General features: G+C 36.8%; 1 protein-coding gene across 3 annotated transcripts; it reads right to left on the bottom strand.

The window, feature by feature from the left end:
* Window positions 1-1,366: 1,366 nt before the first annotated feature.
* Window positions 1,367-7,646, bottom strand: LOC132611278 (reticulon-like protein B16). 3 transcript variants are annotated; one of them, XM_060325702.1, is made up of 6 exons: window positions 7,550-7,646; window positions 7,311-7,462; window positions 6,230-6,410; window positions 5,978-6,119; window positions 3,516-3,585; window positions 1,367-1,628 (listed from the first exon to the last, which is right to left on the bottom strand). In XM_060325702.1, exons 2-6 carry the CDS (start codon window positions 7,459-7,461, stop codon window positions 1,465-1,467), a joined length of 708 nt encoding a protein of 235 aa, XP_060181685.1. In that variant the 5' UTR covers window position 7,462; window positions 7,550-7,646; the 3' UTR covers window positions 1,367-1,464. The 3 variants fall into 3 exon arrangements, with proteins under 3 accessions (XP_060181685.1, XP_060181684.1, XP_060181686.1); XM_060325701.1 differs by having other exon boundaries at window positions 7,311-7,596; XM_060325703.1 differs by lacking the exon at window positions 1,367-1,628 and adding an exon at window positions 1,640-2,484 and having other exon boundaries at window positions 7,311-7,596.
* Between the last annotated feature and the right edge of the window lie 11,400 nt (window positions 7,647-19,046).

Consider the following 19,046-nt stretch of genomic DNA (forward strand, 5'->3'; position numbering starts at 1 on the left):
AGGTACTCAATAGGTACAACCCTCGGTTTAGGTAGCCATGAGGAAAATGTGGTAAAGTTTAGGGGGCTATCTATGACTTTTGCCTATTATATACTAGAAAATTATGTCATTAAGTTGAATTCTACAAGGCCTAATACATAAACGGGCCATCAAACTTGGCCTCAGCTAGCAAGTATACCCTCTAACTTTGGGTGTGCACAAGTAGGCACCTCAACTTGTATAAAGTTGAACACGCAAACACAAATGCTGACGTGGCTCATAAATTTTTTAGGTGTACTTTATACAAGTTGAGGTGTCTAAATGATCGTTTTGTAAGTTAAAGTGTTCAGCTGACAAAGTGGAGACAAGTTGAGATGCCTACTTGTGCACACCCAAAATTGGAGGGCATACTTGCCAGCCGAGGCCAAGTTTGAGGATCTGTTTAGGTATTATGCCATTCTACAACTTGAAGATTGTGTCTTAAGTTTGAACTATGTAAACTTCAATTTGTACTCATGTAAGAACAATGTGACGGAGGAGGAGGAGGAAGAGGACAGAAGCAGGCAATGCCCTTTTTTAAGAGTTGGTTAAACTGTAAATAACTGGTAAACCTTGATTGAATAATGGTTTTCCAGCTGTTTCAATTTATGTGAACCTATTTCCTTTTTAGTCCGTGTCAAAATGAATAATCTCTTTCCTAATTTGGAAACAAATTCACTTTATGAAATGATTTACAGCCACACAAATATTCAACACTTATTTTGAACCACAAGTTTCAAAAGTCTTCACTCTTTCTTAAATGTCGTGCCCAGTTAAATGGGTTCACATAAATTGAAATGGAGGGAGTATTAAAAACTCTTGTGAAAACATACTCCACTCCTAATTATCACTCGATTATGTTTTCGTCATTCATCTTTTTTATGTAAAAATACTTTAAAATTATTTTCTTAAAATAACTTTTAAGAGTAACAGGAAATCTTTTTGTTTCAGAAACATATATCTATGTTCGTTATATATGCGTGAGAGTTTGCTTTCTTCAGGACATCACAATTAGTTATTAGGCAAGATGTATTCTTTTGTTGACATTTTCTAATCAAACTAACCTTTCCTTTATGCCGTAATATTGTCTTCTATCGTTTATATAATCTACAAATCAAATTAGTATCGGACTGTTGGCGTCTATTTCCCTGGAAGTTCTAAGTTCTGGGGAAGGAAGAACTCAGATATGTTAAAAAAAATTCAGCTGCTAATAGGACAGTGTTAGTCGTGACAGTTGCCATTGTTATCTTGTTTCAGAAAATCCCAACTTCAAGCTTGGAAACATGAATGATTTCATGAGTAACCCTCATTCTATGGGAAAAGGAGAATCAAGATAGACTAACCAGAATGATGCAACATTGCGAGTTCCAGCTTATTCATTGACCAAAAAAAAAAAAAAACAAACTAAGTTTTTTTTCTCATGAAAATCAATCATGCTACAAGATTTTATAGTTCTTTGTCTTTGGCTATACTACGGGGGAGCCTGCTAATGCTCTCATCCACTATTTTGTAGTGCCTTGAAAATTGCCTGTGGATCTTCCCAGCATATCTATCCACGTGGTCTTCAAATTTATTATACAAGGCAGGCACAGTAATGAATATAATTGTTCCTGAGAGGATTTGGGAAGGCAAAAACATAGACACCGCATCAGAATTGCAAACTGACCATGGTGTAGAAAAACACAGTTAAAAAATGCAAATTGTTGTTGAACTTTGAGAAATATGATGTGAAACAAACTAATGCAATGAAAACATTCTTTGCAGAAATGGGACCGACCAACAGATAGGACGCTTATTGTAGTGGTACTATATCATCTACATGGGGTCATCAGAATTGCTCACAGTGGATGAACAATAAGGATGTGATAATATCATCTGGATTGGATCTTCAGATTTTCTTACAGTGGATCAACAAGTAAGGATGGGCATGAAACCAGTAAAAATAGCTGAATAGTGTAGTGAAATCATTCGACAAAGAAATGCATTGCTTTTTAAGCATATACAATTCCATTTCGTTACTTCTCACCCCATTTAAAGGATATTCAAAGGTTTCATAGGGAGGCAGATAAGTGCATAAAAAACTTCAAGATTTATTCGTGCAATCCTGAGATCTTCTTAGCATTTAGCAGCTATGATATAATCTAAGCCTCAACAGAAATCAAACTTATCTCTACCTTAAGATATCCGAACCAAGGTGTCTGCAAGTGGCCTAACAGTTCTGAATGCCTAATTGAACAACACATTCATAACTACGGGTTCCATTGACAACAATATTCTGAAAAGTTTCAGCAAAATCTATCATAACTAGCCTACGATCTGACCGTTTAATAGCAAATACTAAAGTTATTTTCCCTAGTCTTTGCACATGTAGCACAAATTCACATGTCACTTCTTCTTGGGTTTTCCGCTCTGAGAATCTCCCTTTTTACTGCTAGTCAAGTGAAAGAGCATACCTTCCCTGGAGCTCTACGAATCCAAAATGATAAGTATAAGAATGCTGTATCCTCTTTATTCGATAAAGTTTTGCAGAATAGTTTTACCAAGAAAATTCTAATCCCCTTTCCATTTCATAGCCAATCATCCTGGTCCATCAATCTGACATTCCTCTTATAGAGTAGGACCATTAAATTTGTGTTACTTTTGCATATAGCATGCCCTTCTTTGGAAACACTGAGCCTAAATATCGTAATTCTCTTCTTTTAGGCACCACAATTATCTCTGATCTCACCTCACCTTTATTTTTCTTATGGGAGCTACATTTACTACATATATTTCTGTCTTCTTTTTACTTGCCATAAAAATCATTACCCTCTATAGTGTATGAATTAAACTTTTGGTTGACTCCCTCATTAATTTTGTCAATTCATACAATATCATCAACAAATAGCATGCAGCTTAAATCTTCATCCTCTTTTGAAAAAAAAGAAAAATCAAATACAATCTCAACTAAACTCCCTAACATAGGACCATGTTTATAAGAAGCACCTTTATATCTCCTCCAACTATTCTCAAACATGTAACCACTCCATACCTATCCATTACAGTATTCATAAGTTATATGTGGATTTTTTTTCCCAGATAGGTTACTTTTATATGTATACTTTGCTTCTCGGAGACCCACCAAAGAACTTTCTTACTCTTATCACATATTTTCTCTAGGTAAATGAATATTCTGTGAAATCATTCTTCCTTTTGGTATAAATTTCTGTCAATCTTATATAGTAGATCCTCCGAAAACCAAATTTGTTCTTTGTCATCCTTGTAATGTCCCGAAGTTTGCTCTCTATCGTCTTTTTCATAGTATAATAATTCATAAGTTTAGTACTACAGGCACAATTTTGATTCTCGATTTGTCCTTATAGTCATACAAGGGACCAAGGAAATTCAGCAAAGTACAGCAAGATATAAACAAGACTAGCGTAGGTAAATTTATTGAACACGTATATCGGTAAAGATTCATCAAGTTACACAAATAACGTAACGGAAAAGGCACATACCAATATATGCAAGTGTGAAGAAAGATAATACGCTTCCTATGACAGATAGAAGCCAGAGAATAACAACTACCTGCAAACATGACAAATTTGGCAAACTCAGCTCTCTGCGTTATCATTACTCAAAATTATAACCCACACGTGTACCCTAAGAACAATGAAATACACACCATTAAGATATGATAAACGACAGAAAATAAGTTAAACCATCAGCTACCATGACTAAATCTGGTGGATAACAGTGTCATCATCAATTGCTAGTCAAGTGAATAATTTATTGAATGCAAACCAAAAAGGAGATGAAGCCAGTTGTGGGCATAAAGACACAAATTATGCTCCACAAATTTCCCCATCCTCAGGCAATACTTACTACTCACCATGATATGAATCAAACTACAAAATATTGAGATTCATTGTTGAAAGAAAACAAATACATTACTGGTCATCTGCAACCGATCTCACAAAATTACTGGAGCATGATCCACTCTGTTATCTTGTAATTTAATACATTACAGAACAATAATAGCCCTTTCCCTTTCTCAGCATTCTTCCAGGTAAATTCTAGTTTTCTCTCTTGAGTTTCTGCACTTGTGCAAAACACTTAAATGCCCAATTGGGGGTTATTTCTTATTTATCATTGTCAGAGACACAATTTCCAGTGTTAATCATGCCCCTATGCTTTTTGCCCTTTTTATAAAAATAAAGAATCACATTCTTTAATGTCATCTTTAAGACGACTAAGATGCCCGAAGAGTGGCGATGCAGTACAATGATTCCATTGTACAAGAACAAGGGCGACATTCAAAGTTGCAACAACTACAGAGGGATCAAGCTGCTAAGCCACACTATGAAAGTGTGGGAAAGGGTGGTGGAGATGAGGGTGAGGAGAGGCGTGTCTATCTCAGAGAACCAGTTCGGATTCATGCCGGGGCGCTCTACTATAGAAGCTATTCATCTTGTACGGAGACTGGTGGAACAATATAGGGAGAGGAAGAGGGACTTGCACATGGTATTCATCGACCTAGAAAAGGCATACGACAAAGTGCCGAGAGAGGTGCTATGGAGATGCTTGGAGGCTAAAGGTGTACCTGTGGCGTACATTAGGGCGATTAAGGACATGTATGATGGGGCCAAAACCAAGGTAAGGACTTTGGGAGGAGACTCAGAGTACTTCCCAGTGGTGATGGTCCTGCATCAGGGGTCAGCTCTTAGCCCATTTTTATTCTCTTTGGTGATCGATGGATTGACGCGGCAGATTCAAGGTGACGTGCCATGGTGTATGTTATTTGCGGATGACATAGTCCTGATTGACGAGTCTCGCAGCGGGGTTAACGCTAAGTTGGAGGTTTGGAGACAAACTATGGAGTCCAAAGGGTCCAAGTTGAGTAGGAACAAGACAGAGTACTTGGAGTGCAAGTTCAGTGATATAGTACATGAGGCTGACGTGGAAGTGAAGCTTGGCACCCAGGTCATACAGAAGAAAAACAGTTTCAAGTATCTTGGGTCTATTATACAAGGAAATGGGGAGATTGATGATGACGTCACACATCGTATTGGTGCGGGATGGATGAAATGGAGGCTTGCCTCCGGAGTGTTGTGTGACAAGAAGGTGCCACCGAAACTCAAAGGCAAGTTCTACAAAGTGGTGGTTAGACCAGCTATGTTGTATGGGGCGGAGTGTTGGCCAGTCAAGAAATCTCATGTTCAGAAGATGAAAGTGGCGGAAATGAGAATGTTGCGGTGGATGTGTGGGCACACTAGGAGTGATAGGATTAGGAATGAAGTCATCCGAGACAAGGTTGGAATAGCCTCAGTGGAAGACAAGATGCGGGAAGCGAGGCTGAGATGGTTTGGGCATGTGATGCGGAGAGCTGAAAATGCCCCAGTGCGGAGGTGCGAGAGGTTGGCCAGCGACGGTTTCAGAAGAGGTAGAGGTAGGCCGAAGAAGTATTGGGGGGAAGTGATTAGACAGGACATGGAGCATTTCCTGCTTACGGAGGACATAACCTTAGATAGGAGGGTATGGAGGAATCATATTAGGGTAGAAGGATAGTAGGTAGTCGCGTTTATCCTCCCTTAAGAGTAGTTATGTTGTTCTATAGTTTCTTGTATCTTGATTTCTGCGAGTATCTGTTGGTTTCGAATGATTTATTTACTTCCATTGTTTCATTTTCATAGTTATCTATAGCAGTTGATACTCCTTTTATCATGACTTTCTTGTTTTGTTATTTCTTGTTTTCATATTGTTTTCGATACGCTTGATCATATCTAACCTTTTGTCTTTTCCTCTCTTTTTCTCCTCTCTTGAGCCGAGGGTCTTTCGGAAACAACCGCCCTACCTTTCAAGGTGGGGGTTAGGTCTGCGTACACTCTACCCTCCCCAGACCCCACATAGTGGGATTATACTGGGCTTGTTGTTGTTGTTGTTGTAAAGAATCACATTCTTATGCTTAATGAGAACTAACCTTGAAGAAGAGTTTGAAATCTTTGCCAAGAGTGATATCATGAGCCATGAGAAGCATATAATTAATTTTGACCCGAAATGATGCTGCAGCATTATTAACCATTTCTTCTGACAAGACTAGTTCTGGTAATGCTGGGAGTTGTCTGTCGAAGATAGAAAAAACAAATATTAGTTAAACTTCTCCACAGGAGAGCAAAACACAGAAAGAGGCAACTATCAAAACATATCACTGAAATGAGTATGAGAATAATACTTCTTCCTGAAGGCGGCATAGTTCGCACGGAGAAAGAGCAGAACAATCAGAATCAGTAAAACATCAGATGAAACTGATAAGAAAGGTAACTCGGAATACTCAAAGATGAGCCATGCGACTGTAGCAGCAACTATTATGCCAAAAGACACACGCCTCCGCCTCCACAATATAACGTCAGCAGCTAATACCAAGTGAAACAACAAGTAAGTCTACAACAAAGTCATCAAATAACAAGAACGAAATTACAGAAGACTGGACTAAGGAAAATGTAAAACATTCAACAGCGGCACAGAGATAGCTACTGTAGTCAACGAGGAAGAAATGAAGCTAACACATATGTGGAGATTGTCATGAAACATAACTAAACCTTCATTAGAGAGCGTCCTTGATTTAGATAATGATTGAGTTTGACTAACCAAAATCTACTTTTAGAACACATCCCTCATACAAGGCAAGAGAGAAAATACTCGCGAAAAGTGATCCAACCAGTAATAAAGCTCTGATTGGAAATTTGCTACACCGTCATGCATAAAATCAGAGAGTTCAACAGTAAAGCTGCAGGGCTATAGTGCCAGGATTTTCCAGCACGAGAATAAAAGAGATACTTAAATCTATAATTTTCATCATCGAAGATATGAATGTCTGTTACATCGATAATTGTTTACATCGTTAGTACGCAAAAAATTAGCAATACAACTTAAGCTAAAATTTACATCCAGACATACATAAACGGGAGTATAAAAGAAATGTGAAATCTGCACATGTTAAAGATAAACATATACAGGCATGGCTTTTCAATTACATGCTTCCTGGTTTAAGTCCTCGGGATCAATAATTACACATATTATATTTGCTAACCTAACATAAAATCACTAAACTTAAACTGAGAATTCCTATTTAATCAAAGTTATATGACAATATTTTTCTGAAAAGATAATCACACGCTAGGGACGAGTTGAGACGTCTACATGTGTATTCTCAAAATTAGAGTGTTTAGTCGTCAGTTGAGGGCAAGTCAAATCACTGTGTAACTTGGCGTAATTCTCCAATTATTAATGAAAATAATAGTAACGGAATTTACCTTTACCGCCGCCCATCATCTGGTGGAAAGAGGTTTGACGGCCGAATAACTTGTAGGCAGAGCTCGCCGCCGTCGAAGTTGACGGAGCACAGGAAGCACCGTTATTACCTCTTCCATCTCCTATGTTGCAAAGATCATCCAAATGCTCCATTCTAAAAAGCATCAGTACCATACGAAACCGTTAAAATAAACCCTCAAATTTGAAGTTTTAAAGAACAAAATTAGACAAATTCGTATACCTAATTTTTTTTCTTAGTAGGGTATGGTGCCTTTTGATTTAACTAATTATTATTTTTAAAATAACTGTAGTAGGGTTTGAATCTTCAATGAGCCAATGGAGATTACGAGCCCGTTTGGATTGGCTTATAAGTTGCTTATAAGTTACTTATAAGCTATTTTCAGTTTTTTTGAGTGTTTGGCTGGCCAGCTTAAGTCATTTTGTGCTTAAAATAAGCTCAAAAACAGCTTATCTAAAGCAGCTTATAAGCTGAAAACAGCTTATAAGTCAAAAAAAATAAGTTAGACTACCCCAACTTATTTTTTTTAGCTTATAAGCTGCAAACAGCTTATAGGCATAAGCCCATCCAAACAGGCTCTACAATGCGAAGAACGATCTCCCATGTGGGGGTAATTATGACGTGGACGCGGCGCCTTTAATCGTGCTATTTCTTTACCCGCCATTAGTGTTTGTCTTTCACGCTCCGCGATTTTTTAATTAGTTGTAATTCATAATATAAATAGTGTGTTTTGGTATGGAATGTTTTCAAATTTTTCCATGTTCGTTTGGTCAAAATGCCTTGTAAAACATTTTCTCTGGGAAAATCAGTTCCTTGAAAATGGGAAAAATGACGATGTAGGAAAAACAAGTTCCACAAGTAACATTGTAAGTTCATTGTCTCTTCTCCATCCAACTAACACCCCCCAACCCCTACCCCTAGACCTTTCCACACCCCGCCACCCCCGAACCCCCACTCCCCACCCCTTACACCACCCAAAACTACCCCCACCCCACCACTTAAACCACCCCTCCTACTCCTAACCCCCACTACCTCCCTCCCCAACCCTATAACCACCTACCCCACCCGTACGCCTACCACCACCTACCTCTACCTCTCACCTCCCTACCACACCCCCCCCCCCACCATCTCTCAACTTTGCAAAACTAAGCACTTTGTGAAAATAGTAACTTTACAAAATTAAGCGCTTTTTAAATATATTACTTGCGAAAAGTAGTTACTTTTCAAAAGTAGTCACTTAAGAAAATAGTCACTTTGTAAAAGTAGTTACTTTTAGAAAATAGCCACTTTGTGAAAGTAGATACTTTTTAAAATAGTCACTTTTTGACAGTAGCCAATTTTCATAAATTGTCATTTTCTGAAAGTAGTTACTTTTAAAACTAACTACTTTGCAAAAGTAGCCACTTTTTAAAATGGGAAAAGGGATAAATTTACCCTTCAAGTATGGTTTATAGTTTAAATTTATCCTCCGTCAAAGTTTGGGATCAAATTTGCCCTCTCCGTCAAAATTTGAGATCAAATTTGCCATCCCCGTTAGGATACTTGATAAATTTGCTCTTATATGGATGAAAGTCTGACTTGGACTCCACAACACAAAAAAATTAACCATGTCGGATCCACATAGGCTCCATTAGACTCCCAATCCTAATTCTCTTTTGAAAATGCCCCTACAACATTTGTTTTGTCATAGTGAAGGTTTCTTCATGAACTCTTCAGAGCATTTCTGAACAGAGGCAAACATTTTTCCTCAGAATACATTCCTAAACGTATACCAAAAGTAAGATCAGAAAAGCTATGATTCTGCAAAAGTGATAGCAAGACAACAAAATTTTGTGCAGTTCAGCTTTGAAAATCCATTTTTAGTTCTCTCCAACGAAAATCCTTTTTTTTTTAGTTTAAATTTCCAGAAGGCATGCCTTCTAGATTTTTAATTAATTAGTAAAGTCTTCTACGACAGAAAATAAAGTATAAAACTTGAACCATCTTAATGATTGACTCACACAAGATAGTTTGACACTATGATAAAGAAAATAACTCTTATAGCTATATATCCTTCTAAGCATGCTGAATCTTCCTTGTTTTGATCCTCAATGATGGAATTTGTGCCTTGTCCATGTTTATAATCTTCCTTCCCATGGATGGCAACTCCTGAAAACTATGAAACTCTAGCAACTCATCATGTTGAAGAGTAGTGTTTGCCAAAAAATCTGCTAGTTGGTTGCCCTCTCTGAAAACATGCTTGATGTTCATGTTCAAGTGCCTCATTCTGTGTTGCATCATCTCTACCCTCTTCACTAGCTGCCAAGGTATTTTCCATACATCCTCAATAATGTTCTTCAATGCCAGTGAATCAGTTTCAACCTGAACATGCTGCAGATTGTTAGAGTAGTAATAATGAATAGCCTCCTCTATTGCTGCTGTCTCAGCTTCCATATTAGTAGTTGTGCCTAGTTTCTTGGCTTGTGCATACACAAGATCCCCTCTATCATCTCTGATGCAAAATGCATATGAACTAAGTCCTGGATTCCCTTGAGAAGCTCCATCAGGATTACATTTGAAGCCATGTTATGGCAGTTCCCATTCAACCTTATGAACATGAAGCCTTGGCTTATATTGTGTGAGCATCTCCACTATAAAAGGCCAGTCTGGTGGAAGTCTCCTCATCCATGGATATTTCACTTGAACCAGCTGATAAATGGTCTGCTGAACTTGATACACCATTCTGCTATATGTAGTATTTCTGCCATGCTTGATAGAATTTCTCCTTTTTCATATTTCCCGTAATAAGATAGCAGGAATGTCTTGAAAGATGGTTTGCAACTTGTATGATGTAGGAGATGTCCACCAAAGTGTAATAACTTGCTGCAGTTGCAGCCCTTCTATTACACTTTGGAAATTTCATGTCGCTCACATTAGGAATATGCTAATGTAATCCTAGAGTGGACATGAAGTCCTTGTAAGGTTAAGAAGGGTACTTCATAATGCTAAGTGTATGCATTAAGGTTTCAGAGTTAGATGAGGCAATGGAAGCAAGTTCGTCGGAGATAGTTGATGTTGAATCATGTTTGGACAGATTCCATAGCATTCGAGTTACACATTGCCTAGAATAACTTTTAGGGAGATATATAAGGCCCCTTAGATTGTTAATAAAGTTCTAGACAAGTGCCAAGAAGGTTCCATAAGGATTGGAGGTCAAACGAATCGAAACGATTGCGATTTCGCGAAATCGGGCAAAGTGGGGTAGTGTGCAGTCGCACATTAAGTGTGCTGACCCGCACACTGCAAGCACACTGCCCATTTTGGGTATACTCACTGGACATCACCACCCCTAAGTACTGGGGAGAGTGTGCGGCCGCACACTCAGCGTGCAGGGTCGCATACTCTCCGCAAAGTGAGTCGGGGTGTGATTTGGCCACCTTTTTAAGTCCCAAGCGACCCCAAATTCATTTCCACCTTTCCACACTTATTTTCCTACCTTTATAGAGGCTTCCTAAGAGTTCTTGAAGGTTCCCACTCACTCTACACCTTTCCATATCATCCAAGGAGAGAATCAACATCAAAACTCAAAGGTAATCCAAGGAAGGTGATTGTTCTTGTTTTTATTCAAAGTTGTGGTGAGCTTGATCTTGGAGGAAGTTGAGTAAGGTGAAGTTCTTTGATTGCAAGGTATGTTTCCCATCTTATTCTTATGGCTGAGTTGATGTAAAGATTTAGTACCTCATAGAAAAGAAAAGAATTAAAGTGGAGAAGCCATGGATGGTGTAATGAAGAAGACGACTATGAGTGAACTTAAAAAGGGAATTTTGGCTAAATTTGGGATTATATTGAATGTAACTCTTTGATTGTGATATTATAAATGTTGTTATTGTTGCTTGGGAGTTGTTTTTTCATATGGTGGAAGTTGATGAAATAGGGGAAGTGTTGCCCAAAGTTTGAGCTTAAGAATGTTTCTTCAAGACTTAACCTTAGTATGATCCTCTTGAATGTAGACTTTGCGAATTGGAAGGAGAACATTAAGTGATTAAGGAGATGCTAAGGCATGTTAAGGCTATCCTTTCCTTCATTTTTGGCATGATCTTATGATATGATCAAGCAAGCGAGCAACGAGCTTCCATATTACTCTATTCTTAAAAGCATTAAGAGTACTTCAGTCTTTGGTGTTCCTATGCCTGTTTATGATTGTTCCTTCTGTTCATGGGTCTTGATATTTCTTATATTGATGATGTTAGCTAAAAGGATGTTCAGCGGAAATAGTACTACCTTATGTCACTCCGAAAGTTCTATGTATTCAGTTATTCATGCATTGCATTCATATATTCATATGCATATGGACTCGTGACCAGAAGACGTTATATACGTGTATGTTATATGTATATGGGGAAAGGGATAGGTGTTATATACGCATTACCACCTGATCAGCTGGTGCACCATGATGATGATATAGGATCGGCCTGCACGTTCCGCAGCAATATATATGATGACGATGATGGCCGCAGAGAGGCCGATGGGATATAAGATAATGGATCGGGCTGAACGTTCCTCAGCACTATGACCTATGTATATTCATGAACATGATTATCATTGAGAGCATGCATATTATGCGTCCACAGAGGCATGGACAGTATACAGATTTATGCAAATATTATCCGATTCTCATCAGTCATACAGATGCATTCAGACAGTCAGTTTAGCTTTTGAGTTCCAGATTTCATTTATGATTCTTATGTTTATGTTACTCTTATGCCTTACATTATCCGTACTGACTACCCTATTGCTCGGGGGGCTGCGTTCATGCCCGCAGGCTCAGGTAGACAGACAGGTGGTCCAGCTTAGTAGTACCTCTACCCAGCGGTGGTCAGTGCGCTCCACTTGATCCGGAGCTACAGTCTATTTTGGTATGCTATTCTTTTGATATGTATATATATATATATATATATATATATATATATGTATGTATGACAGGGCCCTGTCCCGTCCTTTCTACAGCTTTATACTCCAGTAGAGGTCTGTAGATAGTTATATGTATTTGACAGGTGATGTAGCCTTGTCGGCTTCTATTCTTTTGTGTACAGTATATGTGGCGGCCTAGTCGCTTGCATTGTTCCTTCTAGCTTATATATATATGCATGCAGATTGTAGAGAGTTCATGATGTCTTCCTTTTTTGAGACAGTACAATTCAGATTGAGTTGTTTATGGGCCCTTGTTATGTAGTGTCACTCAGATGTGAGTATAGGGGTGTTTGGTCACTAGAGATCAGGCACTCGTCACGGCTCATCGGTTTGGGTCGTGACACCTTCTATGTTTAAACCTGCACAAGAAGCAAACTGTTTCCAAAGCTTAAAAGCTGTTGCAGATGTTAGAAATAAATGAGACATGGTCTCTTGCTTATATTCCTCACAACACCAGCATATTGATACAAGAATGATATGCATCCTCTTAAGATTGTCATCAGTAGCAATTCTCCTTTTCCACAGTCTTCACAAGAAGAAGTTGATCTTTATTGGCATGCCCTTCAACCATATGAACTTATACACTCTTATACACTAATCTAGTTTCTTGTTTTTGCCTTACCTCTTCCCATGCACTCTTAACATAGAATTAACCACTATTTTCCCCTATCCACAGGCCTTATCATTATCAGCCTCCACCAAAGCAGGACTGATATTTTCCACAATGTATTCCACTGTTTCACTTGACAAAACTGAAGTTAATTTATACTGATCACATTCTCCATTCAAGATATATTCATTAACTTTAGTCTCATCTTCCAAGTTGTGCTCATTATCCACAAAAAGCAATGCCCCTTTGTTTTGTTCAACGAAAATCCATTTTCAGTTCTCTTGAATAGTTTTTGAAAGGTTTTGACAAGGAGGCGACAACAATGAGTTAAGTTAGCTCCATCGAAATTCACCTAAGATAGATGTCATGTTCAAGAAAGCTTTACTGGTCAGATAAATTCTATGTTTCTGGAGAGAACAACGAATCCTTGGTCGTATTAAACATTTCTTGTTGCTGCTGCAGAAATTTTCTTACATGCCTCCTATTTTATCACATGCATTAAGTGTGTACCTCGATGTGATTAAAACTTTGGATTTTCACATTACTACATGGTGCCTTAGTGTCAGCAATAGTCTAGACAGGTTAAGAGAATAGGGATTGGGAAACGGGTTAAAAAGATAATTGGGTTTGGGAGTCTACATTGAGCCTATGTTGATCCAACGTGGCTAACTTTTTTGTGTTGTGGAGTCCAAGTCATACTTACATTGTCACGACCCGACTAGGGGCCATGACGGGTACCCGAGGCTAACCACCAAGCACCACTCGTTCTATTACTCATCATAGTCAATCATAGGAAAATCATTTTTCATTTGGAAACATAATTACTTTTATGTACATAAGCCTTTCGGCTATCAAAATAATATACATACAATAGTAACATCGTGAGAACATGTTACCCACACATACGTATCTACGAGCCTCTACTAGAATACTAGACATATGGACGAGACAGGACCCCGTCGTTCCCAAAACATATATGTACATAAAATAGTCAATCAATGGCACCTCCGGAATAATGGAGTGCTCTCAAAAAATCTGCTTATTGGCTTCTATAAATCTGGGTCGCCTCTCTATCTACCTGTAAGCATGAACGGACGTCAGTACGAATATTATACTGAGTATGTAAGGCATGAATGAAATGAATATATTAGAGAAATCATAAGGCACAAGATGAAGATATAACCTGCGTAACTTTTAAGGGTGGATACCTTTCATGCCTATCTCATATATAATCATAATACATGTATCATCATAGCGTATACATCATCATATCATATGTATATCATAGTATCGTATCTGCGCATACACATTAAACAATATCCATATTCGACCACGTAGTGGCTCGACAATATCACATACATGTCTTTCGGGCTTTTCATACATTTGAATACATAGTAGTATCATACCCGACCATATAGGTTCGGTGTCTTACGTACCCAGCTATAATAAAGCTTGGTGTTATGCGTACCTGGCCCTACCAAGGCTCAGTGCTGTCCGTACCCAACTACAGTGGTGCGCGCGCATTATATATATATATATATATATATATAGTTTCATAATAGCCATACATAGGCACATATACATAAAAGCCCATAAACATCTTTAGCGTCATCACTATTATCATCGTCATCATTATCATCATCACTATCAACATCGTCATCGTTATCATCACATATATCTCATAAGCTTATCATAACCTTTCATAGAGCATACATTTGAATTTAAAGACAATCTATGGAAATCATATCATATTCGTAACATGAACTTCGTAAAAATATCGTACAATAGACTTTATAATCTCTAACTTAGGCTCGTCATTACCATCATCGTATCTATGGCATATCTCTTACCTTTATCTCATATGAAATCCTCTATGAACATAGACTCGTAACTTTTCGGAACATTAGTCATAGGTCATGCATAAGAGCTTATAGACAATCTATAACGATGTCGAGGTGACATAAGGTCGAGAACCCCCGATTACATTATGGAATAATCATATTCATCATATCTCACGTTGAAGGAACTAACATTTTAAGGTGAGTGTACACCATGAACAACACCAAGGGATTGTAAGTAGGATCTTTGCTTCATAGACATCGTATCTTGATTTAGAATCTCTAGGCTTAACTTATCATCCTTATTATCGTATTCATGACATATTTCTCATATTTATCTCATAAGAAGCTCTTTATCAACTTTAACTCATAGATCCCAGAATGTAAGAAAGTTATGGAGAAATAGGGAAAATCCTATCATAGGAATCATATATGGATCATTAGCTTCGTAGGAATGTCATATCATGAGCTTGAGGACTTCTAGATTTAGATTCATCATCAGTATTGCCATGCTCGTAACGTATCCCTTTTCTTTATCTCGTATGAAGCTCTTTATACTCGTAGATTCATAATTCTCGATATGTAGGAAAATCGTAGAAAGATAGGAGGATTCATACCATAAGAGTCATGCCTTAGAAAGAAAGGACTAGACTTACATACCTCTTTCATTAACAATTTCCATCGCTTGATTGTTCTCCTTCAATGATCACGTTTCTACCTTCAAGAGAATTCGCATTCACATTAGCTAATCGATTATATGAACGTGCTTACTAAAGCTAGAGAAAATTGGGCAACATTTCCTTTGTTTATACAACCTTCCCCATATTTTATATCAACTCCCAAACATCTATAATAATGTTCACAATATCATAACCAACAATCGTCATTCATGTACATTAACCTTATTTCACAATTCCACTTCAATCCATCCATAATCATGGTCATAGTATACTAGTACGTTTTCTCACATATAATGCTTAAACCATGTCCTTAATATCATTTATAACATAACCATATCACAACACATCAATAATCATGACTCAATTCAAGCTATCACTCAAAATGACACTATTCTCATATTCATGACCATTTTTCTATATCCTTCTACAATCTAAGTGTTTCAACTTTCAAATACCTTAAATAACATGGAAATACCATAAATCTCACCTTAGATGATGTAGGAATGAACCTTGGGTGGAAAATCCTCACTTGAGCAAAACCCTAGTTTCACCTTTGCTTGGATTCCTTGCCTTGGATGAACTTTAATGGGTTTCTCACACTTGATTTCCTTGGTTTGATGTAGTTGATCACTAATATTTCTTGAATTCTTGTGGGAGAAGTGTAGAGAGATGTTTTAGAGAGAAGGGGGGTGAAGGGGAAATGAAATGAAATGAAATGAACTTGGATCCCTTATTAAATACACAAAATCTGTCCCGACACGAACATACGGACCAACATACGGTCCGTATCTTTTATACGGGCCGTATGTCTGTGCTGTATGTTTGGTCCAGTGAAGGTTGTCCATCTGGGCTAAATATACGGCCTAACACACGGCTAGTATGTTGTGCCGTATAATGCCCAGCTATTCCGATTTCGTTCTCGTCGACTCGTTTGATCTCCAATCCTTATGGAACCTTTTTGATACTTGTTTATCACTTCGTTAACAATCTAAGGGACATTATAACTCTTCTCCAAAACATCATTAAATCATCATTAACTCGTTACTCATAAATCCTTTCCGATACATAACGTATGCCTTGCCTTCCTTAATAACTTCCGTCTCCTACTTCACATGTCTTTGAAATCTCATTTAAAATCATCAAATGTTATTTCTTACTTATCAAAACGTCGTATACGTCGCGCCCTTCGTCAGTCTATTCACTATGCATGAACGGAAAATTTTCTGAGGTGTAACATACATCCATATAAAGGTAAATTTATCAAGTATCCTAACGGGGAGAGCAAATTTGATCCCAAACTTTGACGGAGAGGGCAAATTTGATCTCAAACTTTGATGGAGGGCAACTTTAAACTATAAACCATACTTGAAGGGTAAATTTGACCATTTTCCCTTTTAAAATAGTATCCTTATGAAAGTATTGAAATAAGCATTTTTGCAATGTGCTCTTTCTAAGATAGTGGCCACTTTTGTAAAGTAGCCGTTTTTTAAAAGTGACATAAAAATGGCTATTTTTGTAAAGTGGTCATTTTTTTAAAAATGAGAAAAAAGTTGTTATCTTTGCAATTGGATTTTCGTTTTGCAATAAATATATTTTTGCAAAAATAACCATTTTTAGGTCACTTTTTAAAAAATGGCCAATTTACAAAAATAACCATTTTCATGTCACTTTTAAAAAATGGATAGTTTACAAACATAGTCACTTTTTTGGGTTGTCTTTCAAAGTGCAAAGTAGTCATTTTTTGGTTGTCTTAGAAAAAGGCCACTTGCAAAGGTATGCACATATTTGATTATCTTATAAAAATAGCCACTTTGTGAAAGTAGCATCTTTTTCAAAATATGGGATGGACGTAGTAGGGAAGATTGGAAATGGGGGAGGGGTGTAGGAGGTGAGAGGTAGTGAGTTGGGGGTTGGAAGTGCGTGTGGTTGGAGGGTTAATTGGTATTTTCGTGAAACCAAATACTAGAAAATATTTTTCACATCCAACCAAACACAAGAAAGTAAGTAAGAAAATCACTTGTTTTCCGAGAAATCATTTTCCATCATACCAAACACACCCAAAGTATAAATAATTTCAAAATTTATGCCCGCATTTGTTATGAATCCAAATTGCATTACCAAAATTACTTTTATATCGAAAATAACTAAAATCAATTATATATTACTTCCGTTGTCTGAATTTATGATGCACCTTTCGTTTCAGAGAGTTAATTTGACTAAACTTTAAAGTTAAATTGAATTAGATCACTTAATATCATGTGGGGGTAATTATGACATGGAAGCGGTTTTGATTAAGCTATATCTTCATGCGCCAATGGTGATTGTCTTTCACATTCCACCATACTTCAATATTTTCAAGCTCACGGAATTAGTTATGCAAGATCTAATTATTCATATATTTTCTCCTTCCAAATTTATGTGGCACCATTTGAGTAAATGCGGAGTTTAAAAAATAAAAAAACACTTTAAAAATTTATGGTCCAAAATAACTTTAGATATTTGTGTGACTTTAAATCATCTCATTAAAGATAAAGATACATTAAAGTTTAATTATTTCTAAGTATAAAAATGTGACATTCTTTAAGACAAACTAAAAAGGAAAATGTGTCACATATTAGGACAGAGGGAGTATTAGTTACTTCATCGCACTTTATAAAATAATTTATAAATAATTGTAATTTATTCACACCTTAGTTATGCCAAAAAGAAAAACATGAACCAAATATTGTATTGGTAAGGTTACTTTGCCGTTACCATTATAAGAATTTTTTTATTAAATTATTAATTTTTTTTATATAGAAAATAACAAAGACCAATTAAATATTATGTAATATATGCTAGATTCTATGTAAAAACAAAAAAAAATCTCCCTTTTTATTATTAAATGACATATAATATAAAATTATGCTAATTTTAGTTACAAGTATAACTCTCACCAACCAAACAAGCCCTCGTTGTTTTTATTTTTTTTATTTTTTGTTCAACCACTCCGCGTTCAAATGTGGAAAAGAAGAAAACAAAAACGCATCCCACGTTCATCAGCGCTGGATATGCGATAAAAATAACACAACTGCTCCTTTAAGTTAATGAGTTCACTTGCTTTAGTCCTTTTCATTAAGTAGTCCTTTTAGTTTGTAATTTAGGGTCATTGGTCCCCTAGCTAAAGGTGTTTCACCAACCAGTCAACCACACCAGAAAGAGAAAAGTAACAAAAATTAAGATTACATTGATAACAACATGTCCCCCCAATTATACCATTGAGGACCAAATTTATTAATCATAAGTGTTGTTTGTGCTTCTAACCTACACTGGAAGTAGAAGTATGTTCTGGAAAGAAGTTTTCTCCATTTATTCTTCAAATAGTACTAATAAGTGTTTGACACTTAAAATATTTCAAACTTTTACGGGCAAATTTCATTAAAGTTATGTTTCTACTTTAGTATAGAATGTGAAACTCGCCATTTTTTTTGTATAAAAGTTTTAAAGATGCAAACTCAAATATAATGATACGTATGATTTGAAATTTCATCCCATAGTTTGAAATCATAAGATGAAATTGCATATCCAAATACTAATTTTATCTCATGATTTCAAATTGCATGTCCAAACGTCTGTCAAATGCAAAGTTAAGTGTACTTGCT

The sequence above is a fragment of the Lycium barbarum genome, chromosome 9 (assembly GCF_019175385.1).
Source record: "Lycium barbarum isolate Lr01 chromosome 9, ASM1917538v2, whole genome shotgun sequence".
Lineage (NCBI taxonomy): Eukaryota > Viridiplantae > Streptophyta > Magnoliopsida > Solanales > Solanaceae > Lycium > Lycium barbarum.